The 23332-nt window shown below is 46.5% G+C and overlaps 1 protein-coding gene across 3 annotated transcripts in view; it reads right to left on the bottom strand.

Annotated features, from left to right (window-relative positions):
* Positions 1 to 23332, bottom strand: part of LOC138567222 (alpha-2,8-sialyltransferase 8E-like) — a 240291-nt gene that overhangs the window by 80864 nt on the left and 136095 nt on the right. For all 3 annotated transcript variants that reach the window (XM_069645211.1, XM_069645219.1, XM_069645227.1), the window contains exon 4: positions 20561 to 20705. In XM_069645211.1, coding sequence (XP_069501312.1) covers positions 20561 to 20705 — 145 coding nt within the window. The remainder of the gene's footprint in view (positions 1 to 20560; positions 20706 to 23332) is intronic.

The following is a 23332-nucleotide window of genomic DNA, read 5'->3' as shown; positions in this document are numbered from 1 at the left end:
AAGGAATAGAGATTTGTGTGAAGAATTTACTGTTCAGGTTCTATTTTGTCATTTTTTTATCTCATTGATAAAAAAATATTCTGATGGCTATGTATCTTTCTACTGAGAAGGGTGTGGGTGGTTCATGTAAGGAGATGATGTTTTTGGCCTGAAATATTTACCGTCATCTTTTTTGGGAAGGTGATGTCCATGGCAGCTACGAGATGCAGCATTTCATTTTTTCTCAGATGGCTCTTTTGTCAGCATTTCAGCCTTGCGTACTAAGATGCAGAGGGTTTTGGTTTGGTTGACTTCTGGTCAGTACTTGGTAGTTTGATTTTGTTGAGAGGGTCTACTTATAATAATCTGCGTGAGGGGTCTTCAGAAATATGCATAGGTTCGATATATCTTGCTTGAGCCAATCTCTGCATTTCTAGAGTTGTAATGTTCAGAGGGATGCAAGATGCTCAGAACAGTCTAAAGGGTGCGTGCCTCGCAGGATAGTGTAGGACTGAGGTGATACAAATCGGGGTGTTGCTTTTGGTATGTGTTGGAAATAGGAAGTGTAAGGGGAAGGAATGACTCCTATATTTGGGTTTTGGGATCACCCTACAGGCTGAATTCTCAGCATTGTGTTGTTGGAGTGATGCATACATGCAACTTGTTCAGAGAAATCCTCTGTAACGAGCCTGTGCGAGCTGTGAAATGTATAGATTAGATGAAATGTGAGTGCCTTTGTTGAGGAGAGGGGGAAGAGACGAACAAGTTACTTCTTACCTTGTAACGTTCTTTCGATGGGATGTTCCTCCGACGTATTCCTTATCTTAGATATCTCCTTCCAGCTTTGCTGGCCTCAGAACATTTTTCTCTAGAGGGCGCTGCGCATCGAGGTCCGCCGAGTCGATGTCCCTCGACAGCCGCCGTATCAACGTCGACGTCATCCTGCCTAAAGGCTGCGCGCAGCGTCCGTTGTTCAGTTCCGTTTTGTAGCCCACAGTTTTTCTGTCTGGTCTAGACTAATCATCCTGAAGGAGCGTAAACTGCAACCACAAGGGAAGTAGTACTGCGGGGATGGATGGGAGGGTCGATAAGGAATACGTCGGAGGAACATCCCATCGAAAGAACGTTACAAGGTAAGAAAAGAAGTAACTTGTTCTCCGAAGGGATTGTGTCCTCAGACGTATTCCTTATCTTAGATAGGCTCCCATAGCAGTATATTGTTATTGGAGGTGGGAGTACTGACTTCATGCTTCCTTTTATTGATGAATAGTGTGCAATACTGCCCTTCCAAACCTAGTCTCTTGACTGGAGGAGGAATCCAAGTTGTAAAAACGTGTAAAGGTATGGACGGACGACCATGTGGCAGCCGCACATATGTCTTTAACCGGCACTCCTCTTTTGAGGGCCGATGAAGCTGCAATACCTCTGGTCGAATGAGCCCTAAGATTTTGAGGGGGCTCTTTTCCTGCCAGTTTATAACATTCCAAAATGGCTAGAATGATCCATCTGGAAATGGTCTGCCTCGTTATCGGTAACCCCAGCTTGTGACCTGCATAGCCTACAAACAGCTGGTCTGCTTGTTTTTTCCTGGCCAGTCTACTGATGTAAAAACTTAAAGTCCTTCTAGGGTCCAGCCTGTGTAACCTCTCTTCCTCTTTTCCCGGATGAGGAGGAGGATAGAAAGATGGCAGGGTAATCTTCTGAGTGATATGGAATTCAGAAACCACCTTTGGGAGGAAATTAGGCTTCACTTGCAGGACAACTTTGTCTTTGTGAAAGATTGTATGAGGGGGTTTACAAGAAAGAGCTTGTAACTCGCTCACCCTTCTAGCAGATGTAAGTTCTATTAATAAAACAGTTTTAAGGGTAAGAAACCTTAACGAACAAGAATGGAGTGGTTGGAAAGGTGTGCCCATCAGGAAAGTTAGGACTAAGTTTAAATCCCATAGGGGAACCTGGAATGGTCTTGGGGGATAAACGTTAGTTAACCCCTTTAGAAACTGTATTACCAAACTTGAAATAGGATGGTTCTTCCGCAGTGCGCTTAAAGATGTATAGCGCTGCGAGATAGCCCTTAATGGTGCCAACTTGAAGGCCTGAATTTGCCAAATAGAGTAGGAAGGACAAAACCATTGGTGTACCACATGAAAAGGGGTCGATATTCTTTTCTCTACACCAGCTGCAAAATCTGTTCCAATGGCAGCGGTATAAAGACTTTGTTGCTGGCCTCCTTGCCGAAAGCAACACCTCCATAACATCATCAGGGAGGTCCCAATCCTTGTACCTCAGCCTTTCAGAAGCCAAGCGTGAAGGTTGAGGGTTTTGATGTCTGGATGGAGAACCTGACCTCCCTTCTGTGAGAGTAGATTCTCTCTGAGTGGAAGTCGAATTGGAGGGCAGAAGGACAAGTCTAGAAGGTCCGGGTACCACGTTCTCCTGGCCCAATCCGGGGCAATTAGGATCATGGTTTTCCAGAATCTTCTCAGCCTCCTGATCATTTGAGGAATGACAGGGACCGGTGGGAACGCGTACGAAGCGGAAACTCCCAGTCCACTATGAACGCGTCTCCCAGAGCTCCTCTCGGGGGAAATTCCCTTGAACAGAACAGATCGCACTTCCTGTTGACACTGGTGGCGAACAGATCCACCTGAGGGGTTCCCCAAAGGGCGAAGATCTCTTGAAGGACTTCCTGAGCTAGTTCCCACTCGTGGGAGACTGTGCTCTGCCTGCTCAGAGCGTCCGCTGTCAAGTTCTTCTCTTCGGCTAGGTGAACTGCCGATAGAGAGATCCCTTCTTGGATTGCCCAAAACCAGAGCTGCATCGCCTCTCTGCACAGGGGTAGTGATCCCACGCCTCCTCTTTTGTTGAGGTAATGCATGGCCACTGTGTTGTCCGTCATTATCAGGACATTCTTCCCTTGTACAGCTGGCAGGACCGCCTTCAGCGCAAGTCTGATGGCCCTCAGCTCTAACAGGTTGATATGTAGTCTGGACTCCGATGGAGACCAACGACCGCTGATGGTCAAGTCGTTGGCGTGGGCTCCCCACCCCGTGAGTGAGGCATCCGTGACTACTGTTATCTCCGGCCAGGGTTGCCAAAACTGTTCTCCTTTCAGAATGTTCTCCTGACAGGCCCACCACTGAAGGTCTCGAGCCACCCTGTCGGGAGCCTGAAGAAGATCTGTCATTCTTCCTGAGAATTGTGACCACTGAGTCCTCAGTGCCCACTGGAGGGATCTCATTCTCAGGCGAGCCTCTGGCACTAGGAAAATGCAGGATGCCATGAGGCCTAGCAACCTCAAAAAGTCGAAGGCTGGGAGACGTTGGGCATTTTGGAACTTGGTAACCATCTGTAGAATATCTTGAGCCCTCACCTCTGGTGGCGAGGCTTTTCCCAGGGAAGTGTCCAGGATCGCTCTGATGAACTGGAGTCTCTGCGATGGTATCATTTGTGACTTCTTTAAATTGAGGGAGAAGCCCAGTCTGTGAAGGGAGTGGCAAACGTGATTTAGCTGGATCTGAGCTTGTTCCGTAGATACAGCCCTGATCAACCAATCATCCAGGTAGGGGTAGACGTGAATCCCTTCCCTCCTTAGACTTGCAGCCACTACCGACATTAACTTGGAGAAGACCCTCGGGCGGAGGTCAGCCCAAATGGCAGCACTCGAAATTGATAATGAGAGGTGCCAATTGCGAACCTCAGGTATTTCCTGTGTTTGAGATGGATAGGCACATGGAAATAAGCGTCCTGAAGGTCCAGAGATACCAACCAGTCCTGGAACTGAAGGGCCTGAAGGATCTGAGAAAGAGTTACCATCTTGAATTTGTCTTTCCTGAGGAATTTGTTCAATTCTCGCAAGTCCAAGATGGGTCTCAGTCCTCCGTCTTTCTTTGGAATGAGAAAGTAAGGGGAGTACCAGCCCTTGTTCCTTTCCGCTACAGGTACCGGTTCTATGGCACCTTTCTCTAGCAGGTCTAAAATTTCCTGTAAGAGGAGCGGATCTGGAGCTTTCTGAGAGCTGATCCCCGGTGGATGACTCTGAGGTATGCGTAGGAGAGGCAGGCAGTAACCTTGGTCAACTGTTTCCAATGCCCAAGCATCTGACGTGATAGCCTGCCATTCCGCCAGATGTTGAGTTAACCTGCCTCCTACAGGTGTCTTGTGAGGGAAGTCCTCAGAGTGGTTTTGGGGCGGCTGATGCAGATGCCGATGGTAAAGAGGCACCTGCTGTTGCTGCGGCTTTTGAATATCTACCCCGTCCACCTCGGGTAGTTCTTCTTTGTCCCCTTTGAGCCGGTCGTCCTCTACCTCTTCCGAATGCGGAGTAGAAGCGAAAGGACTTGCCCCTCGCAGAGGTTCCTGTGGGACGAAAAAGGTGTCTGACGGATTGTAGCGCCTAAGGAGTTTGCTACTGCCTTTGATGTTTGCAGTTTTTCTAAACTGTCATCCGCCTTTTTCCCAAACAAAGAAGAGCCATCGAATGGCATGTTCAAGAGCCTGGCTTGCACATCTGGGGCAAAACCAGACTTTCTCAACTAAGTGAATCTCCTGGTTGTTGTACTTGCCGCCATTGCTCTGCTGATACGGTCAGCCGAATCAATGCCCGTCTGGAGGGATTCACACATAGCGTCTTTACCGTCCTGTATGATATTGAGGAACGCCTCCCTTTCTTCTCCCTCCGGGATGCAGTCAGCCGCTGTAGAAGCACACTCCCAAAGTGTATGGCTGAATCTAGAAAGGGTGCAAGTGGCATTAACAGATTTTAACGCCATGCTACATGCCAAAAAAACTTTCTTTGCCATAGCATCATATTTCTTATCGTCCCTGTCCTGTGGGACGATAGGGTAAGCAGTCTTGACATCAGTAGAAGATGCTGCTTGTACCACCAGACTTTCTGGGGATGGGTGTTTTGACAAAAACTCCGGGTCTGCAGAAGATACCCTGTATTTAGTAGATAGTTTTTTATTTACTGCCGGAACGACATCTGGGGTTTCCCAGTTCGTCATGATTTTCCTCTGAAGAGCTTTATGAAAGGGCACTACAGGATCCTCATGTGGACCTTTATCAAGAATATCCGTAAGGTCATCTTGTTGGAAAGCCTGTGAAGGTGTTGACCACCCCATAAATTCTGTGATCCTGGCCATTAAGGCTCTCTAGGAGGTTTCAGCATGCTCCCCCGGGTCTGGCCTAGCGAACTCCACCTCAGGGGAAGTGTCTAACCCACTTGCCTCATGTAAGGAATCATGGAGATCCTTTAACCTGCGTTCTTCTGAGGATAACTCCTCTTGAACTGGGGTTGCAGGTCCCTGCAACTCAAATGAGTCTTCTTGTTCAGATAGTTCTCCCTCTTCCATAATTGAGGACATAGTTCTCAATTGTTCTGAACTCACAAAGGGTGTGAAACCCATCTCCAAGGCAGAGGGTGCCAAACTTGTTGTAATTGGCCTCGAAAACATCGATGTCGTCGAAGCCGACGTCGAAGGCTTCGGGCGTGGCGTCGAAAACAAAGGCGGAGGCATCGAGGTCCTCGATAGAATAGGGATTCTGCTCGAGGAAGTCGACAATCTCGACGCCATCGGGGACCTGGGGATAGCCACTGGGTGCGTCGCAACCGTGACTTTCCTTGGCGTTGACGCCTGTGTCGAAGATGGCGTCGAGTCGACAGACCCGTGTGTCGAAGGTCCCTTCGACAACGGCGTCGAAGACACCGACCTCGGCGTCGACGGAACCTTCGAAGAAGGTTTCGAGGTCATAGCCTTACTCGAGGGTTCGTGACGCGCTCGAGAAGCTTCCTTCGCCGGGTACTGCGACTCGCAGCATTTTTGACCTTCGGGTATTTCGACCAGAGCATCGCTCTCGGCAGTCTTCGAGGGGGTCGAGGCCGCTTTCTCGAAGACGCTCATCATATTTTTGCAGAATTCCTCCCATTCAGCCCGGGAACTATGTTTCGTGGGGCAAGGGATTCTCTTAGGAGAAACAGAGGAAGAGGAGGACGGAGAAGGGGATCTTCGACGTCTCCTCTTCGAGTGCTTCGATCTCGAGGAGTGATGGAACAAAATCCGAGACCTGGAGCGCGAATGGTGACGAGGAGACGAATGTCTCGACTTCGTCGAGGAAGAAGAAGCTTTTGAAGTCTTACCTTTCTCCAGCTTCCCCCTACGCTCCTTCGGGGCCTTAGCTGTCATGGACATACAGTCCTCGCACTCCGAACAATGGTGTTCATCTCCCAAACACCACAGACAAACTCTGTGAGGGTCAGTCAGCGACATCTTTTTCCCACATTCTTGGCATTTTTTGAAGCCGGAACGAGGGGTTGTCGGTTCCGACGAGGAAGCCATCGAGTATGGATCGAATATCTCGAGGTAAATAGGATAAATTCTTTACGAAACTGAGCAACGATATTCCGAGGCACTGAGTAAGCGCGGAAAAACGGAACTGAGCAACGGACGCTGCGCGCGGCCTTTATAGGCAGGATGACGTCGACATCGATACGGCGGCTGTCGAAAAATTTTACGAGGCCAGCAAAGCTGGAAGGAGATATCTAAGATAAGGAATACGTCGGAGGACACAATCCCTTCGAAAGGAGAGTGTTTTAAATAAGTGTATGATGCTTAGTGTCATATGCAGCAGAGCCACGAGCCTAGGTGGATAAAACATACTCAATTTTCTGCTTTTCTGGAGCGGTCACATTGTTCCAGTGAGTAGGTATCAAGGGTGCGTTTGTTGAGAGTTGGTCAGAATTTTGTGGTTTCATGCTAATGATATCTGAGGGTTGTGAATGCTGAGGGTGTCTTCCATTCCTGGTGCACACAACATTTCTGACATTAAGGAGCATGAGGAAAAGGATTACAGGGGTTGGGAAGTATGGGACAGCATTGTACTTTATTCATATTTGGGTGGGATTTTGTAAAGGGACGTCTGCATTCAGGATGGTTGCTTCAGAGCGATATACACGTAATGGGGAGAGGTGGGAAGAAGACATGAATTCAATCAGCTGTAGGAAGAAGGGAAGGTTGAAAAGTCCAGACTATGAAATCATTGCAAAAGTCACCTTAGCTGAACTGACAGAGGGACGTTTCCAGTGATCTCTATAGTCCCTCTGGTTCTTGGTGGAGGGATTGTGGAGAGAGTTCCACAGGGAGAAGCACGGGTACTGGCAGAATCTACCACCAAAACGGGTGTGTCATGCTGGTGGATAACCAGACGGATTTTGGGAGGCTGAGCGTAGGGGTGTGGATGCCTGTTGTGGGAAAAGTTTGGTAAGCCAATCTGTGTGTCTATACAAGGCTTTATTGACCAAGCAGAGAGTTATGAACAGGATATGTTGCTTGGTAGCCAACTAGTGTAGCGTCTTCAGCACTGGTGTGAAGGAATCCGATTGCTTTAGGGCAAAGATGAGGCAGGCTGCAGGGTTTGAAGCTGATGCAGGTTTTTTTCCATGTTACCCTGCATATGTCCATTACAGTAGTTGAGATGTAACATGAACTTTGGGACATCGCACAGGTTGTGTGTGAGCACAGGAAAGAGACTTGTTTAACCTGGTGTGAGCTGCTATAGAGGAAGCATGAGATCAATTAATGAGTTGGTCCTTTGATTCCGATGGGATCCGAAAATGCGGTTTCATACCAGGCCAAATGTTGCATGGAGGTCAAGAAATATTAAGAAGCCCTGGGGATACCCGTTTTCTCATTTTGTAGTGGAAAGGGCATACAGATCACTGGGGTCTATGCCTGCCCTAGGCCAACCACCCAGGCACATCATTGCCCGGATATTTAAATATTGTGATCGCGACCTGATACTTCAAGCCGCCAGGGAGATGGACGACGTTTTTTATCAGAACTCATTGTTGTAGACTTTTTGTATACAGACTTCAGTCTGAAAGTGTAGGCTGCACATTGCACCTTTGCTGAGGTGAAAATGGCTTTGCATCAGAAAGGGGGCCAACATCAGATACTCTTTTCATCCAAACTTAAAGTCGTGTATGGCGATAAAGTCCACTTCTTCACTTCTCGTCAAGATGCTCAACAGTTCATCACCTCTCGACTGTGTGCAATCTGATCTTCCCCCATCATCTGGGCTTGGTATGGCGATGATATGACTTAAGATGGATCTTTGAAGTGTAAGTAGTGAGCCGATGCTATGACAACTTGTAGTGTGTTTGTAATATCATTCTTCTTCGAGTGTGGCGGAACGGCCACATGGCAAAATGCCTTTTTTTGGTTACTGTTTGTTTCTCATGAGGTCAATGTGAGAACCCTGAAGGTGTCTCACCTACTAGTCCCTGGGTATCAGTCATCTAGGTGGCCAGAACACAGCCAACGCTATTGGATCCAGTTCCTGGGGGTGGACCAGTGCGGGAGGATCACCTGGATGAGGGTTCTTCAGGGAGGGGAAGTGGGACACTGACAGGTGAGACGTGGTACCCCTTTTCTTATAACACCTTTTCACCATCCTAGCCCATAGGTTATTCAAAAGCTGCACCCCCCCTACACAAACACTTTCTCACACAGCGAAAGACAATGGACTAACACCAGAGCCGTTTATCTGACATGTCCCAACACAAAGGTCAGGCAAGTGCTGATAACTACGCACACCTGACGCCCCTTTCCCTTCCCCACAGGGATAAAACGCGGAGCACAAGAGCACACTTTGACACTTCGATGAAAAACATAAGACAGGGAAACACAGCTGGAGATTGGTGTGACAGATGTCGACGGTACACAGGGCCCTCGCGCACTGATAGCCAGGGAGGGGAAAAGAGCTTGCCGCTGTGGTACCGTCCTTGACTCCAGTGGAAGAAAAGCCAACGAGTTCAGCACAGCCAATAAGTCCAAAGAAAGTGATAGGGGATCGGACTGTGTTAAAACTCAAGGTTGCAGTGGCAACATTTTGCGTAAAGACAAGAAGATAATAGACAAATGTCTTTTCTGGACTAGCGAGGTATGTTATGTTATGTTACTTGCATTTATATAGCGCCTTATGTACCATTGGTATGGTCTGAAGGCGCTTGTAGGTTGAACGCCCTTGGGAACTGGAGTTCAAGTCAGTAGAGAGAGAAGAAAGTCATAAGGTGCGTGTGAGCACCGGATGTGTGCAGCTGGCGCGGCATTCGTGTAATAGATGCTTCCTAGCGGTAGGTGTGGTGGTTGAGAGATCAGGAGTATGTGTTCGTTCTGGCAGGATTTATTCAGAGCGAAAGTGGCTGCGTTAGGCCTGAGGAGAACGCCTGGCTGGGGGGTGTGTAACCAGCAGTGTTTACTTAGAGTGATGGGGAGTATGCGGCAGATGTTGGTATGAGAACATTTATACCGAATGGTGTCATAGTATCTCTGTGTTCTAGTTGAGTGGTGGTGTAAAGACGAGAGTAAACGTGGTGATGTGGTATGATGGGTTATATGCTCTTTCAAACATTCCCTGCACTCCAAACCATTCCATGCAAGTCACGCAATTCTATGCACTCCAGTCCGCCCCACGCACTCCAGTCCGCCCCACGCACTCCAGTCCATTTCCTGCATTTGAGTCTGTTCTATTTACTCCGATCCGTTCCGGGTATTCTAAGTTGTTTTATGCACTCCATCGACATATTTCACCCATACCATCTTCATACTTCATCCGTTCCATCCACTTCATCCATATACGTCACACGTTCTATCCACATAAGTCATCCATTCTATTCACATATGTCATCCATTCTATTCACATATATCACTCGTTCTATCCATATACGTCACACACATATTTCACCCGTTCCGTCCGCTCTACGCATTCAGCAGCTCTACGCACTCACCCGTTCTATGCACTCACCCGCTCATACGCACTCACCCGCTCATACGCACTCGTCTGCTCCATACACTCGTTGGCACTACCCAATAGTCCGTTCTACGCAATCATCCACTCTACACACTCCTCAATTCTTACTCACTCTTTCGCTCTGCGCACTCTTCCGCTCTGAGTACTCTTCCACTCATCCATCCACTCCCCGCACTCCTCCGCTCCCCGCACTCGTTCTTTCCACGCAGTCATCTGCTATATGCAGTCAGCTCTATACAGTCGTTCGCTCATACGCAGTCATCTGTTCTATATACTCATCTGCTCTATACACTCATCCGCTCTATACACTCATCCGCTCTGCACATTCATCTGCTCCAGCTTTCTACCCACTCTTCCGCATTTCCGCACTCATCTGCTCTACACCCTCATGCGCTCTACACACTCATACGCTCCACACTCATCCGTTCTGCACATTCATCTGTTCTACGCACTCCTGCGTTCTACACACTTCTTTGTACTTACACACTCATCCGCTCTACACGCTCGTCCGCTCTACACGCTCGTCCGATCTGCACACTTGTCCGATCTAGACACTTGTCTGCTCAGCGCATTGATCCGTTCCACACGCTTCATCCATTCTAACTATTTCAACCACTCCATTCACTTCGTTCATTCATTATGCATTACATCCATTTCAATAGTTTAAATCTTGTGACTGTTTTCGTACGATTTATTCTTATTGTCCACTTCACTGCTTTGATCTACTTTACTCTTTCAATTATGTTTGTCCTTTTAGTTCATATTAGTGGTTATTAGATGTCGATTTCTCGCATCTAGTGGTTTGTTGGATTGGTGTCATTGAGATGCTGTTATTCTGTTTGGGTTAGTTTGCGTACAGGTTGGTTTTAGGGGAAGAGCCAGGTTTTCAGTAGTTTGCGGAAAGACATTAGATCCTCAGTTAGACGGATGTGGGGTGGGAGTGCGTTCCACAGCGTGGGGGCCAAGGCTGAGAATGATGATCCGCCTAACCTGACTGAGTTGGTCTTAGTTATGACTAGGAAGCCGGCTGAGCTTGATATTAGAGTGCTTGGAGGGTGATAGGGTTTTAGCTTGTCTTGTAGATATTGAGGTCCTGTTTTATGCAACTCTCAATGGGAGATGCATAGGGTTTCGAAAGTCACCCTTCGGGCCACTGGAAGCCAGTGCAGAGTCTTAAGGGCTGGGGAGATGTGGTCTCTTGGGCCGAGCGCAAGTAGCAGTTTGGCTGCAGCGTTTTGTGCCCTTTGAAGTTTGTTCAGTTGGTAAGCGTGTACTCCGAGGTAGAGGGGGTTTGCGTAGTCCAGTCTTGATATAACAATTGATTGGACCGCAGAGAGTCTGTTGGGAAAGGAGAGATATGGAAAGATGCGCCTAAGGGTTTTAAGGTGGTAGTGGCATGACTTTGAGATGTTGTTGACTTGGCGCGAGAGTGTTAGGTCAGAGTCAAGGGTGCATCCAAGGTTTTTCACTGAGTTAGAGGAGGTCGGTGAGTTGCCCATGGCGGATGGCCAGGGTAGTGGGTGTGGAAGAAGTTCGGAGTTGCCACATACCATGATTTCAGTTTTGGAGGGGTTTAACAAGAGATGGCTTTGGGTCATCCAGAGCTCTATGTGAAGGAGGCAGGAGGCGAGGTCTGGTCGGCAGTTGGGTTTTGAGTTCAGGAGTTTTAGAATTAGTTGAGTGTCGTCTGTGTAGTTGTAACACAGGACGTTGTGTGAACGAATAATCGGTGGGAGGGTGATCAAGTAGAGATTGAACAGGAGGGCAGATAGACATGCTCCTTATAACTCCTGTGTCGACTGGTCGGGCTTGGGAGGAATAGGTGGAGAGTATCGTTATTTGGTACCCATCTTTGAGGAATGAAACTCTCCATTTAAGAGCGGTTCCACGAATTCCTAGGGAGTGGAGGCGGTCAAGGAGGATTGAGTGATTGATTGTGTCGAAGGCGGCGGATAGGTCAAGAAGGATTAATGCGGCGCATCCCGCGGAGTCTGCTGTTATTTTAAGGTCATCCCAGATTGAGGTTAGGGTAGTTTCAGTTCCGTGACGGGCTCTGAAACCTGATTGTGCAGGGTCTAGGAGATTGTTTGCTTCGACAAAGGCATTTAGTTGGGAGTAGGCGGTCCGATCAATCAGTTTGGCAAGGAACCTGGTGTTTGAGATGGGGCGGTAGTTTTTGGGCTGCAGAGGGTCGAGGGAAGGATTTTTTTTTATTAGAGGTTTGACATGAACCGTTTTGAATGCGTCGGGAAAGATACCCGAGGAAAGGGAGTCATTTATAATGGATCTTGCGTGTTCTCTTGCGCAGGTGGAAGCAAACATTTCTTTGAGGGTTGTGGCCGGGCAAGGCTCTATCGGAGAGCCGGATGGTTTGCGGGCAGATAGAAGTTTGAGAAATTGGTCTGGTGATATTGGACTAAAGGATTCAAACGTTGGTTGCGTAGTGGTCGCAGGCGGTGGGTTGGCCGGTATGGGGGGATGGTTGCCTGGTGGATGTAAGAGAGCCAGTTTGGTGGTTAGAGCATTTGTTCTATCGAGAGCCGTGGCCTAAAAGTGGAGAGAGAGTGAGTCGCACAGTGATTGTGAGGGGTCGGGACGGTCATAGTGCATGCCGGTTTGGTAAATTCGGAGATGATTTTGTGAAGTTTTTTGATGGGGTTTTTGCAGTTTAGGAATCGGGAGTTGTAGTGGGCTTTTTTTGCTTTCCGTATTTCGGCCTTGTACTGATGAAGGTGTCGGGCCAAAGTGGCTCTGCTCTCCTGGGTTTTGTCTGCCATTTGCGTTCTAGGTATTTATATAGTTTAGTGGTCTTCAACTCAGGTGAGAACCATCTAGGGAACAGGCCACGGCGGGCCGATGGTTTGCAAGAGGGTGTGAGCCGCATTAGTGAGGTGTTGAGCCATGAGTCAAAGGCGTCGGGGGTTAGATGTTTATTGAGTTGGCAGGTAGGTGGTGGAGACTGGAGGAGTGCGTTGGTTAGGTCAGGAACGATTATTAGTTTTTTTCCAGCATTTGCGTAGCTTTGGAGGTTCAGATTTGAGTACGGGAAGGGGTCGGGTGAGCGAATGGCGAAAGAACCAATGAAGTGATCGGACCAGATTATAGGGGTGGGGGGGTTTAGATGTATCCGGTTGTGGGAGCTAAAGATGGCATCAAGAGTGTGCCCTTTATAGTGAGTCGGGCTGTTTATTTGGGGTTGAAGGTTAATTGCGTCTAGACCATCAACCAGAGAGTGTGTCATAGGGTTGGTGGGGATGTCGAGCCATATAAGTCTCCAAGAAGGGTGAGGTTGGGATGGTTTAGTTGAAGGGTGGCAATAGTCGCAGAGGTTGTTTGAGAATTGTCTATCGTAGCCAGGGGATCTGTAGATTATTAGGAAGCTGTGTGAGGACGATGGGGAGAGGGATAGTTTAACGAGGAGTGATTCGCAGGAAGGAATGGAGGGTTGGTTATCGATGATTGGGGCATTAGAGTGGTCCGGTGTCACGTGTGCGCTCATTCGAAAGACTCTGACAAAAGAACCCGCCCCATGAACAATGAGAATATGGTGAATTGAGAGAAATGTAAGAACCAATAATTCCTAGGGGAGGCTGGTGTGAAATGTCAAAGTGGAAATACAAGGGTCAAGCCAAAACCCCTATTACAATCAAAAGTCTTTGAGACATTTTGAAGTGAACTGCATTACTGAGGGGAACACCGTATAGATTATGATGAAGTGAAACCTACACCTGCCATAGAAACACGGAGTGACCCAGCAAGACGTGCTCACCTTTCGGATGTCTGTGTAAAGTGACAAGTGTTTTGGAAAGCAGATGATAGAGGTCTGAGCCCGGACGAGGGGGACCTAAGTAAAGGGGACACCAGTAACCTAGTAAATGGTTTAAAAAGAGATTGGGCCTCATTACGACCATGGAGGTAGCCATGCTGCTGTTTGCAGCATGGCTACCCCCCCCCCCGGGTCCGGGTTCCCTGAATGGGGAAATACCGGGCCATTCCAACCTTGGAGGGCACAGCATTTCCCCATTCAGGGAACCCGGACCCAGTACATCCCCAATTCCATTGAGGCCCCATAGGGCTCAATGGGAATGGGGAGGATGCAAACAACAGGCCCGATAATGACGTTTGCATAATGATGTTTGCATCCTGGTCTGCTTGCGGGACCCGCTAATGATGCCTGGTTTTACCAGGCGTCCTTAGCGGGTCCCGCGAGGAGACCTCGTAATGAGGCAGTAGGGGTTAACGGGCCAGCATCTCTACCGGCCCTGTTAACCCCCTACCGCCATGGTCGTAATGAGGCTCTTGAGATTCATGAATAATGCAAGATGATGATGAATTGAAAAAAACAAAGTGAACTGCATTGTGGTGATAAACGTGAACCCGACTGAGGTATGTGTACAGTGGGTTGTTAGTCTGAGCTCTATTGAGGGAAAGGGATCAGATCAGGGCCAGACCAAGGGGGATCCTCGGGTGAAGAGTAATCGCCAGACATGAAGAAACAGAAGGAACCTTTGTTTGTTGTTTGTGAGGCATCAGGTCCTCTGAAGCAAGAGACTTTGCAAGAAGAGACTTGGGCACAGAAGGCTCTGATATTGGAAAAGGAACTGTAAACTCGGGCCGGAGAAGCCCAGAAGTGTGCTGTGCTCAAGAGTCCCGCCTTGTCCAGTGCTTCAAACGTGGGGAAGGGAGACTCTGGCTACAACATCCTGATTTAACCTTAGAACACTTCTTTCTTTCTTTGTGAACATTATCCCACACTATTTTGTATTTGGAGGTAAGGACTGGCAATAGTTTTTTTTTTAGTATAGGCCCTTTTTGTTTCACTAGAATCCACTAGGACTGTATTAAATATTTGACGGTCGTAGCTTGCTCCCATTTTAGATTCAGGTTTAGATAAGGCGTTTATTTCAGCTGTTTATACAGTTTAATAAACACCCTTGAACTATGATCACCAGTGTCCCTCTTGCTTTGATACCATGCCTTCCTTACATCACTTATTATTTTTTTTTTTTTGGGGTGGAAATTCTTACACTGTTTGGGGCATTAGAAAGTGAGTGTGGGTGCTTCTCAGAGAGTTTGAAGGTGTTTTTGTGTTCAACTCCTTGTCACGAGACAGATGGGCTTGCTTATTTTAACTTGAGAATCTATGATGTAGCCTAGCCCATGCTGCAACTTAAATGTGCCACGTGGAATATCTGTTGCTGGAACAAGGGGATCAAGAGAAGGAAGATTTTGGCTTACACACGTAGGCACTCCATTAATGTCATATTCCTACAAGAAACTCACCTGACTGACACAATACATGGCATAATAGCAAGAGACTGATCTGCTTTCTTGGTACTCCTCCATTAAAAAAAATGACTCCAGAGGATTTAAAAAGCATTCCATTTGTTGAATATTTTTAGTCAGACCACAAGAGTAGATTTGTGCTTATACACAGACTTGTCAGGAATACTCCATGTACTTTAGTGAAAATGTTTTCACCTAACTTCTTTCAAGCTATTCTTGGGAAATGCACAACATATTTCAAAACTAATAGTCGGTGACCATCGAAATTAGCTATTGTGGTATATGACGCTATGGCTTTTTATTCTTTGATGGATGCTTGGAGGTAGACGTAGTTTAAGATTACGACACAGTGTGGGAATCCTTTCAGGTTTGCCTGCATGGTGCCTGAATAGCCATGGAAGCTGGGATCCTCGGGTATATTGGAAACATCTCTCTAAGATAAAGGGTCAGTTTAGGGCTCTCGGGCATCTGCATACTGTGAGCAAGGAGGACTCATTATTAGTAGATATTAAGAGTAAAGGTAACAAATTAAATGTACTTGCTGAGAGAAGTTAAGTTCCTCTATAAAACATATGCAGCCAGGAGAAGCACCTTTGTTACTTATTAAAACATGAAAGGGACAAAACACTAATTTCTGAGGTTAGGGATGAAGATGGGGTGCTGCTGCAAGACATGTCCTCCATTGATGAGTTATTTAAGACAGGATTCGCAATTCTCGCTCATCACTAGTCATTGGTTAGTGATAATTGCTTTATGGAGAGTAAGAAATGGTATTATGTCTGGGATTCTGTGGGTATGCGGAGAATTGAGGGGCAAGATCCTTTTTATGCCTGGCTCGTAGCTTGCAACTTGAAATGTGTACCCCTGCTTTAAGATATATTATGAGCATACATTTCTTCACTCTCTCTGGACACAGATCTGATCACACCTACAAGATATCATATAGAAGACATCAAGATGGTTTGGGTGGTATAGGAACATAGGATGTGGCCTGACAGATCCATCACACACAAGAGGAAATAGCAAGAGTAATACTGGAACTAGCATTGGGCCACCCTTCACGTCCTGAGGGGCCATCAGGCACATTTTCTACAAAATATTAAGACATGCCTGTCCCTAAACTATTGAAGTTATATCAAGGTTCATTTGATAAGGGTGGCCTACCTGTTGCGACTAAGGAGGCTAACATACAATTGTTATTTAACCCTCATAAGGATAAGAGTTTGCATTCTCATACAGACCCCTCTCTATAATAAATACTGATAATAACTTAGCAGACATTTTAGCTCACTGGCTACAACCTCTAATGGCAGATGGTGTGCTGCCTGACCAAGCAGGGTGTACTGCAGGGAGCTCGTCTAGCCACAACTTGTGCAGATTGGTTGAGATTTTGTAACACCTGAAATACCAGAATCAGCACTGCTTCTGGACATGCAAAAGGCATTTGACTCGATCGAGTGGTCATTTATAACTGAAATCCTGTGCACATAAGGGACAGATAACGTCATAGAAATTGCGCAGTTGCTTTACACAATACCCTTCAGTTAGTATCATCACAAACTGAACTCTCTCAACTAAATTTATATTATCTATGGGCATACGCCAGAGTTGTCCACAATCACCACTTGGAAGAAGCGGTTGTGGGATGGTTTAAAGGGATCTTAGCGCAACACAATTATTGTATTGAAATATGACTTCTTGTGTGGTCCTTGCCATCTGTCGCAGGCATAATCACCACTTATTTGCAATAACAATTGGACCACTGGCATGCCATCTCAGAGATAGCCATGTAAATTGAGGCTTACCAGTGGGAGTTAATGTTGATGGCTTTAATGTATAAGAGAAGGTTGTCTGCGTTAATGGAAGGCTAAAATATTTATATTACATATATATATATTTAGTGTCCCTACATGCAGACAGCTTCCTCTTATACATTAAAGATATCAATATTAACCCCATTCTAGAGGTTGTTAGATATTTATATTCAGTCCTGAAACCTCACCATAAGTAAATTTGAACTCTTCCCGATTACTCTAATACTATAGTTACTACAAACCGCAGTGGTCCAAGAGGACTGCTAGATACCTGGGCATCCATCTGGTACACACTTTGGAACAGATTTATACATCAAGTTATTTTAGAGTTCTTGAAGAATATGAGAAAAAGGCAAACAATGGGCAAGGCTGCCTATTGATATATTGGATAGAGTCTATTTATTGCACATAAGTGTGCTCCCTAAACATTTACACCTCTTCTTGAACATTGAGTAAACTGCCAAAAATGTTATTTTCCCAGATTAGAAGAAGAAAACTATCTTAAGTTTGGTTTCAAGCAATATACAAACTCAGGGTAAATGGGAGGTTTTACTTGACCCCTTTAATGCCAGAGGTATGGGTATGCCCAATTTAGTATTGTATTATTTGTGGACTCAAATATTCTTCACATGATGTCGGTATGCAGGCTCTAAAATGCTAATACATGTATGCATAGAAAAGGATTTCACACTCATTAGCTAGTGCATTCACTGAAAAGCTGAGAGGTTGCACTTAAGGTATTGACACAGCAGAGATGACAGTGTGGGCTTCTGGAGACTTCATAAGTAAATGGTAATGGGCAGATGTTTTTCATCTCAGTGCTTCCTTAAGAAGATAGATGGCATCCTATAACCTGGGATATTAGGTTCAATAGAGTCTTCGCAGCACTGGGTCTGGTTAAGTTAGAGGATGTATTCCCAGGTTGTATGTTTACTGGGTCCATACTTGGGGTACAAAAGTCATATCATGTCTCCCGCTGTCTGGCCTACTTTGCCCGCCCCCTCCTATACCTTCCTTCTCTCCTCTGTCTCCTATATCAACCGATAAGGTCTCTACACAAGTCCGCTCTCTGAAAGTCTCATCCAAATAGGTGCTCCCCTGCTCCTCCAGAACTATCAAGGACAAAGGGAGCAAGGGAGGCCAACAAAATTGCCTCCCTCGCTCCAGCCTTGGTTGACTTCTGCAATCAATCCTTTGTCACACAATCCTTCCCGTTTCTCCTTAAGCACTCAATTGTGCACCCTCTACACAAAAAGCCATCTACCGACCCCCCCTGTCTGGCTAACTAGCGCCCTATCTCCATTACCCCCTTCCTGGGCAAACTCTTGGAGAAGCTGGCCATCTCCCAGCTTATCCACCAAACTGAATCTGTTGGTTGTCTCCACGACCACCAGTCTGGCTTAGACTTCAGAGCAGCCAGAGGCAAGGAAACTGCACTCCTGAACACCCGGAAGACTTGCTCTCTAATCTCGATTCAAATTCTCCTTCCTTTCTCATCCTTCTTGACCTTTCCTCTGCCTTTGATATGGTCAATCATGCCACCCTTATAAATAGGCTCTGTGATACCCATGGCATCACAGACCTGGCTCTGGACTGGTTGACCTCCTTCCGCTCCGACCGACCTTCCCAGGTTCAACTGGGCCCCTTCCTCTCCTCCATCTCACTCTAAACCTGTGGTGTCCCCCAGTGCTCTATCCTCTCACCATGGAGTTTCAACATCTACCTAGCCCATTTGATCTCCGCCTTCTCTCCTAACCTACAGTGTTATGCGGATGACACACAGCTCTCCTTCAAGTTTCCCCCACTGTCTCCTCTTCATCCTCTCTCATTCCTGTCTGTCTGCTATTCAGGCATGGTGCACTGTTAACAAGCTCTGCCTTAATGCCAGTAAGAAGGGGAACCTTCTCATTGGAACCCCAGCTCCCTCCTTCCCGCTTGCCGCCCTCCATGGGCCCAGTCTCCTCACCTTCCTGTGAGGCAAAAGACCTTGGTGTCATCTTCGACTCCTCTCTCTCCTCACATCAAAGAACTTGCCAAGTAGGCCCACTTTCAGCAGCACCACCTCAGAGGCATTCTCCCTTTCCCCACCTTCTCCCAGAAACTCAATGTCTCCAGAGCTCTGGTCCTCCCCAGGCTGGATTACTGCAACAGCCTCTTCTTTAATTGGCCTAACACTTCCCCTTCAACTAATCCAGGACGTATCCTTGATCTCCGGCCCAGGGACCACACCTCTCCAGCCATAAAATCTCTCCACTGGCTCCTGGTTGCTGTGAGGATCATGTTCGAGATCTACATCCAGCTTGCTCTCCCTAAATACATCCCTGCTAGAGCCCTTCAGTCTTCTAGCTCCAACTCTGCAGATCAGAGGCTTTTCCAAGTAGGGAGTGGGGGTAGATCCCTCTACTCCATAGGTGCCTCCCTCTGGAATGGCCTCCCTGCCCCTCTCAGCCTCCAGTCGGATCTCCTTAAGTTCTAAAAGCTTCTCAAGACCCTCCTTTTCTTTTCCTCATTCCTTCTCGCCTCCCCCCCGCTAATGTCCCCTTCTGCCTCTTTTTGACTGGCTGCCTGGTTCCTTCAGATTCTTACAAGGCACCAGGCCCTCCTCGACCAGTCTTCCCCTTAACTTGGTCTCCCCGACCACCCCCCTAACCTGCACTTGCCCTTGCGGGCTCCCTTCCCCTTCACTCGCATGGCACGTGTCCATCTGGCCTCCCCCGGGCTCTCACAAAACCCATGGGCCGTTACGCCCTGACTGGCGCTCCCCCCCTCCAGTCTCCCCCACACTCCTTGTTACTGCAATTGCACGATCCGATTGACAAGGTATGACCTTGTCTACCATCCTTCTAGCTCAGGGACAATGTGCTCGCCTTGGAAGCAAGTCGACATGGAGCACCACAGGTTCGATTCCCGGGCCTGCGCTTAGAAACCTCTGGGTATTAAGTGCATTATAAAGAACCTATCTCATCATGTCATATCCTTCCAGCTGTACGGATGCACTGATATTACCAGGCCTTGCAAATTCTGAAGAATCTCACTAGACCTGCGGGAGAGTTTAGTTTAAGTGCTCAACCGAAGAGAAATGTGCCGTCACCCCCAATCAACTCCCATTTCCCATCGTGTCAGGTGACAAAATACTTCCAGTGCATTCTGTAAAATTGTGCATTCCACCATAGCCACACTTCATATTTGGTGCAATGCTGCCACCCAAAGACCCACCATGAACAGTGAAACACAGTTTATTTGAAGTAAATGTCAAATAAAAGTTTCAAACACCACCATACTCGCAAGCAAGGTTGAGTAACAGTCAAATGGTACTCACCCTTCATAAAATCTTTTCACCAGTGCCAGTGGGCTAGTAGATTTTGTGAACGCTGATTACATACTCATTTTTTGGGCTCCATTCCCTTCACATTTGCTCACCTTTTAAATACAATATGGTCTGTCACTCATACCCTCTCACATGTTAATGTAATGTATACTTTCTTGTGTATGTTCTTTCTGCATCTAAACTTCAATAAAAAGAAGTTTAAAAAAGACACTAAAGTTGCTTTGTGTATTGCTTTGGTGGTTTATTAATACCCATTCACCCATCAAACATGAATTAATCTATGTCACCTTCCTCTCTGTAGTGTTCAGAGGGGTGCTTTTGAGCACGTGTGCACTGATTCTACCTTTGGAAACATGTTGAATATCTTAGTTGTCACGTTGATTTTTTTCGACTTCTGTGTTTCATAGACAATGTCCTCGCCAACCTGGGTGTTCTCTTGGGTCAAGATTAACTCATGAGAAGTCTTGCAGCATTGGTTTATCTCCGACCTGTAGTGAGTAGAAAGAACCAGGTTATTTTTAAAGAAATGAATGATAGAGATCACCTTGTTTCTTCCATTGATTAAAGTTTTGCTACAACCCCCCAAATATGCAAGCGAGGTGTTGTAAATGTACGGGATACATAGTATCGAATGCAAAAGCATACGGGATACATAGTATCGAATGCAAAAGCATCGAAAAATGCATTGTTTTTGTCGGTAAAGTTTTTTTTTACTATAATGGTTTTTAAGGGGCAAAAAGAGTTGGGGGGACCCCCATTAAAAACTTTTTTCACAAACTGCATTTTTTCGATGCATTTTTTCAATGGTTTTGCATTCGATGCTTTTGCATTCGATGCAATCACTAGAAACCAAATGTACACAATGCTGTAGTAATTAAGACTGGGTACTTCTATGTCAGGACAGTGGGAGTACTGCGTACACTCATGTAAATTGTATGACATAAAATGATTGATTTTTGTTTCGAAGTGTTTCGACCCCACAAATGCCCTTTTTCTAAAGCCAACCATGTTTTTAACTTGTCGGCTCACTCACTGCCACTTGAACTGGCTACCTGTTGTCTATATAAAGTAGAGCATGCTTGTTATGGTCTCGAGCACTTTTCAGATACAAAGAATGCTTTATCTGCAATCTTGCATGGAGCGACAGATCAATCAAGCGCAACTTTTGGTCCTCCTGGTGGATGGGCCTCACAGTATAATCTGATGCTGAGAGGTTACGCATTCTTGCATATGGACTTTGACAAAGTTGTTTGTCTAACTGTGGGGATAGTTAATGGAGTGAACAAGTGCGCTGGGGGCTCTGCAATCTAGATCAGGATGGAACGGGGGGGGGGGTGGGGAGTATTTCCTAGACACTGCCACATTGTCCCAGCCACATGTGCCCGGTTCCATGCGAGACCATGGCCTAAATAGTAATGACGCTGTGGATGTGGTCACTGGCATAAAGGAATGTTTTACAAACAATTACACAGGCAGAATAGAAGGTAGAGCAGGTTGGAAACGTGCCTTGGTCGATGCACCTGCTAGAGAAGACATGGCTTCGCCGTAAGAGCCTACACTCGTGCCCATGTGGGGCTGAGAGAGTTGGGACCCTTCCAAGATGTCAGACCAGGTTTTTAGAGCCTCAGTCTGTGCCTACAAAACATTAATCTGCTTTTGGCAAATACATATGGCATAGGGGGCCCAATCTGAGCAGTCAATACTCGTACAACAGGGAGAGGCTAAGGCAGTATAAGCTGGTAGAAGAATCCAGCCGAGACATACAGAACTTCCAATCCCAAGTTCCCCATACCAAGCCGACACACACGAACTCAAGACGAAGGAACCCTCTCAGAAGGCAGAGTAAGAGCTGTATAAAGGGAATCTGGGAAAACAGGTGAGTATAGGAGCCAGGAATTAATTCGGGGACTGATCGTGGAAGGAGCAGGAGCTGGAGCCAAGCCTGAACCAGTAGACAGAGACCAAGGAGACTGGAAAACAAATCAAGTAGAGCTCGGGGTTGGAGAGTGGTAGCCAAAGAATGTGAAGGTAGATAGGAGGGAAGTAGGAGACAACGGATTGGAGATGAAACTGTATGTGGTGAAGGACTATGAGGTTATCCGAAGAAGGGCAACAGAAAGAAGAAATTCAGCAGATAAGACGACGAAGATCAGTTGAAGTCGTCGAGAAGAAACCCCAGTAGTAAGGAGAGGAGAAATTACCAAAAGGGCTGAAGAAGAAAAGACAGGAAAGGAATGAGACATAATTTTATAAAGGGTGGCAATAAAAGAGAAGACAGTGGATAAAAGAGACAAGGAGGGAGTTTATGAAGAAGTTAAAGAGAAAGAGGTTCTATTTGAAATCACCATTCTTACTAAAAATCGCCCTATGATAAAGTAGAAAGAATTTGTTTAATTGCACTTGTGGTAAGGCTGCGCAATGAGTCACATAACGCCACATAAATGTGGTTAAAAGAGATGGCTTTATTTAGCAATTCTGTCAGAGAAGGGAAATAGCTAAAAATAAGGACATCCCTTAGTTCCAGGGAAGGTACAGAACAAAATAGGGCTTGATCCAGGGGTCTCCCTTCATTCTTGGTCATTTTCAGGAAGATGATACGTTACTCTCAAGGGGCCTCATTCTTCAAGAAATCGTTCATCTTCAGACTTCCTGTTAGGTTCACTGCTGGTCTCAAGAACCCTTCACAGGTTGCCTCCTTCATTCAGCATACCCTTGTGGGTCAAATCTTTGCTATACTTTTCTCTAGTAACTGATGCTCAATCGGTAAAACATGTACCATCTCTTGACCCAGGGAGGAAATGTGTTGGCTTCCTTCAAATCTTCTCTTTCTTCCCCCTTTTCTGGGTTAACCTTCTCTTTGATAGTCTCTCTAAAGGCTTAGTAACTGTCTACGTCCTTCAGAATGATTGGGGCTGCGGTGGATTCGTTTTGGTGCTTTAAAAAAAATCTTTTTTTTTTTTTAATCACTCCTGTTTTACACTTCCATATTGGATTTTCTAGTCCACTTGAATGAGTCGCTCCGCTTTTGATCATCGGAAAATGCCTCTAACCGGTTCCTTCAGCATCTTTATGTGTAGCTTGTAGCATTGCTGCCATCTGGAAATACTTTCTGCCA

The sequence above is a fragment of the Ambystoma mexicanum genome, chromosome 1p (assembly GCF_040938575.1).
Source record: "Ambystoma mexicanum isolate Mex_15411 chromosome 1p, UKY_AmexF1_1, whole genome shotgun sequence".
NCBI classification, from domain to species: Eukaryota; Metazoa; Chordata; class Amphibia; order Caudata; family Ambystomatidae; genus Ambystoma; species Ambystoma mexicanum.
The sequence above is the reverse complement of the archived record's forward strand: the minus strand, read 5'-3'. Positions and strand labels throughout refer to the sequence as shown.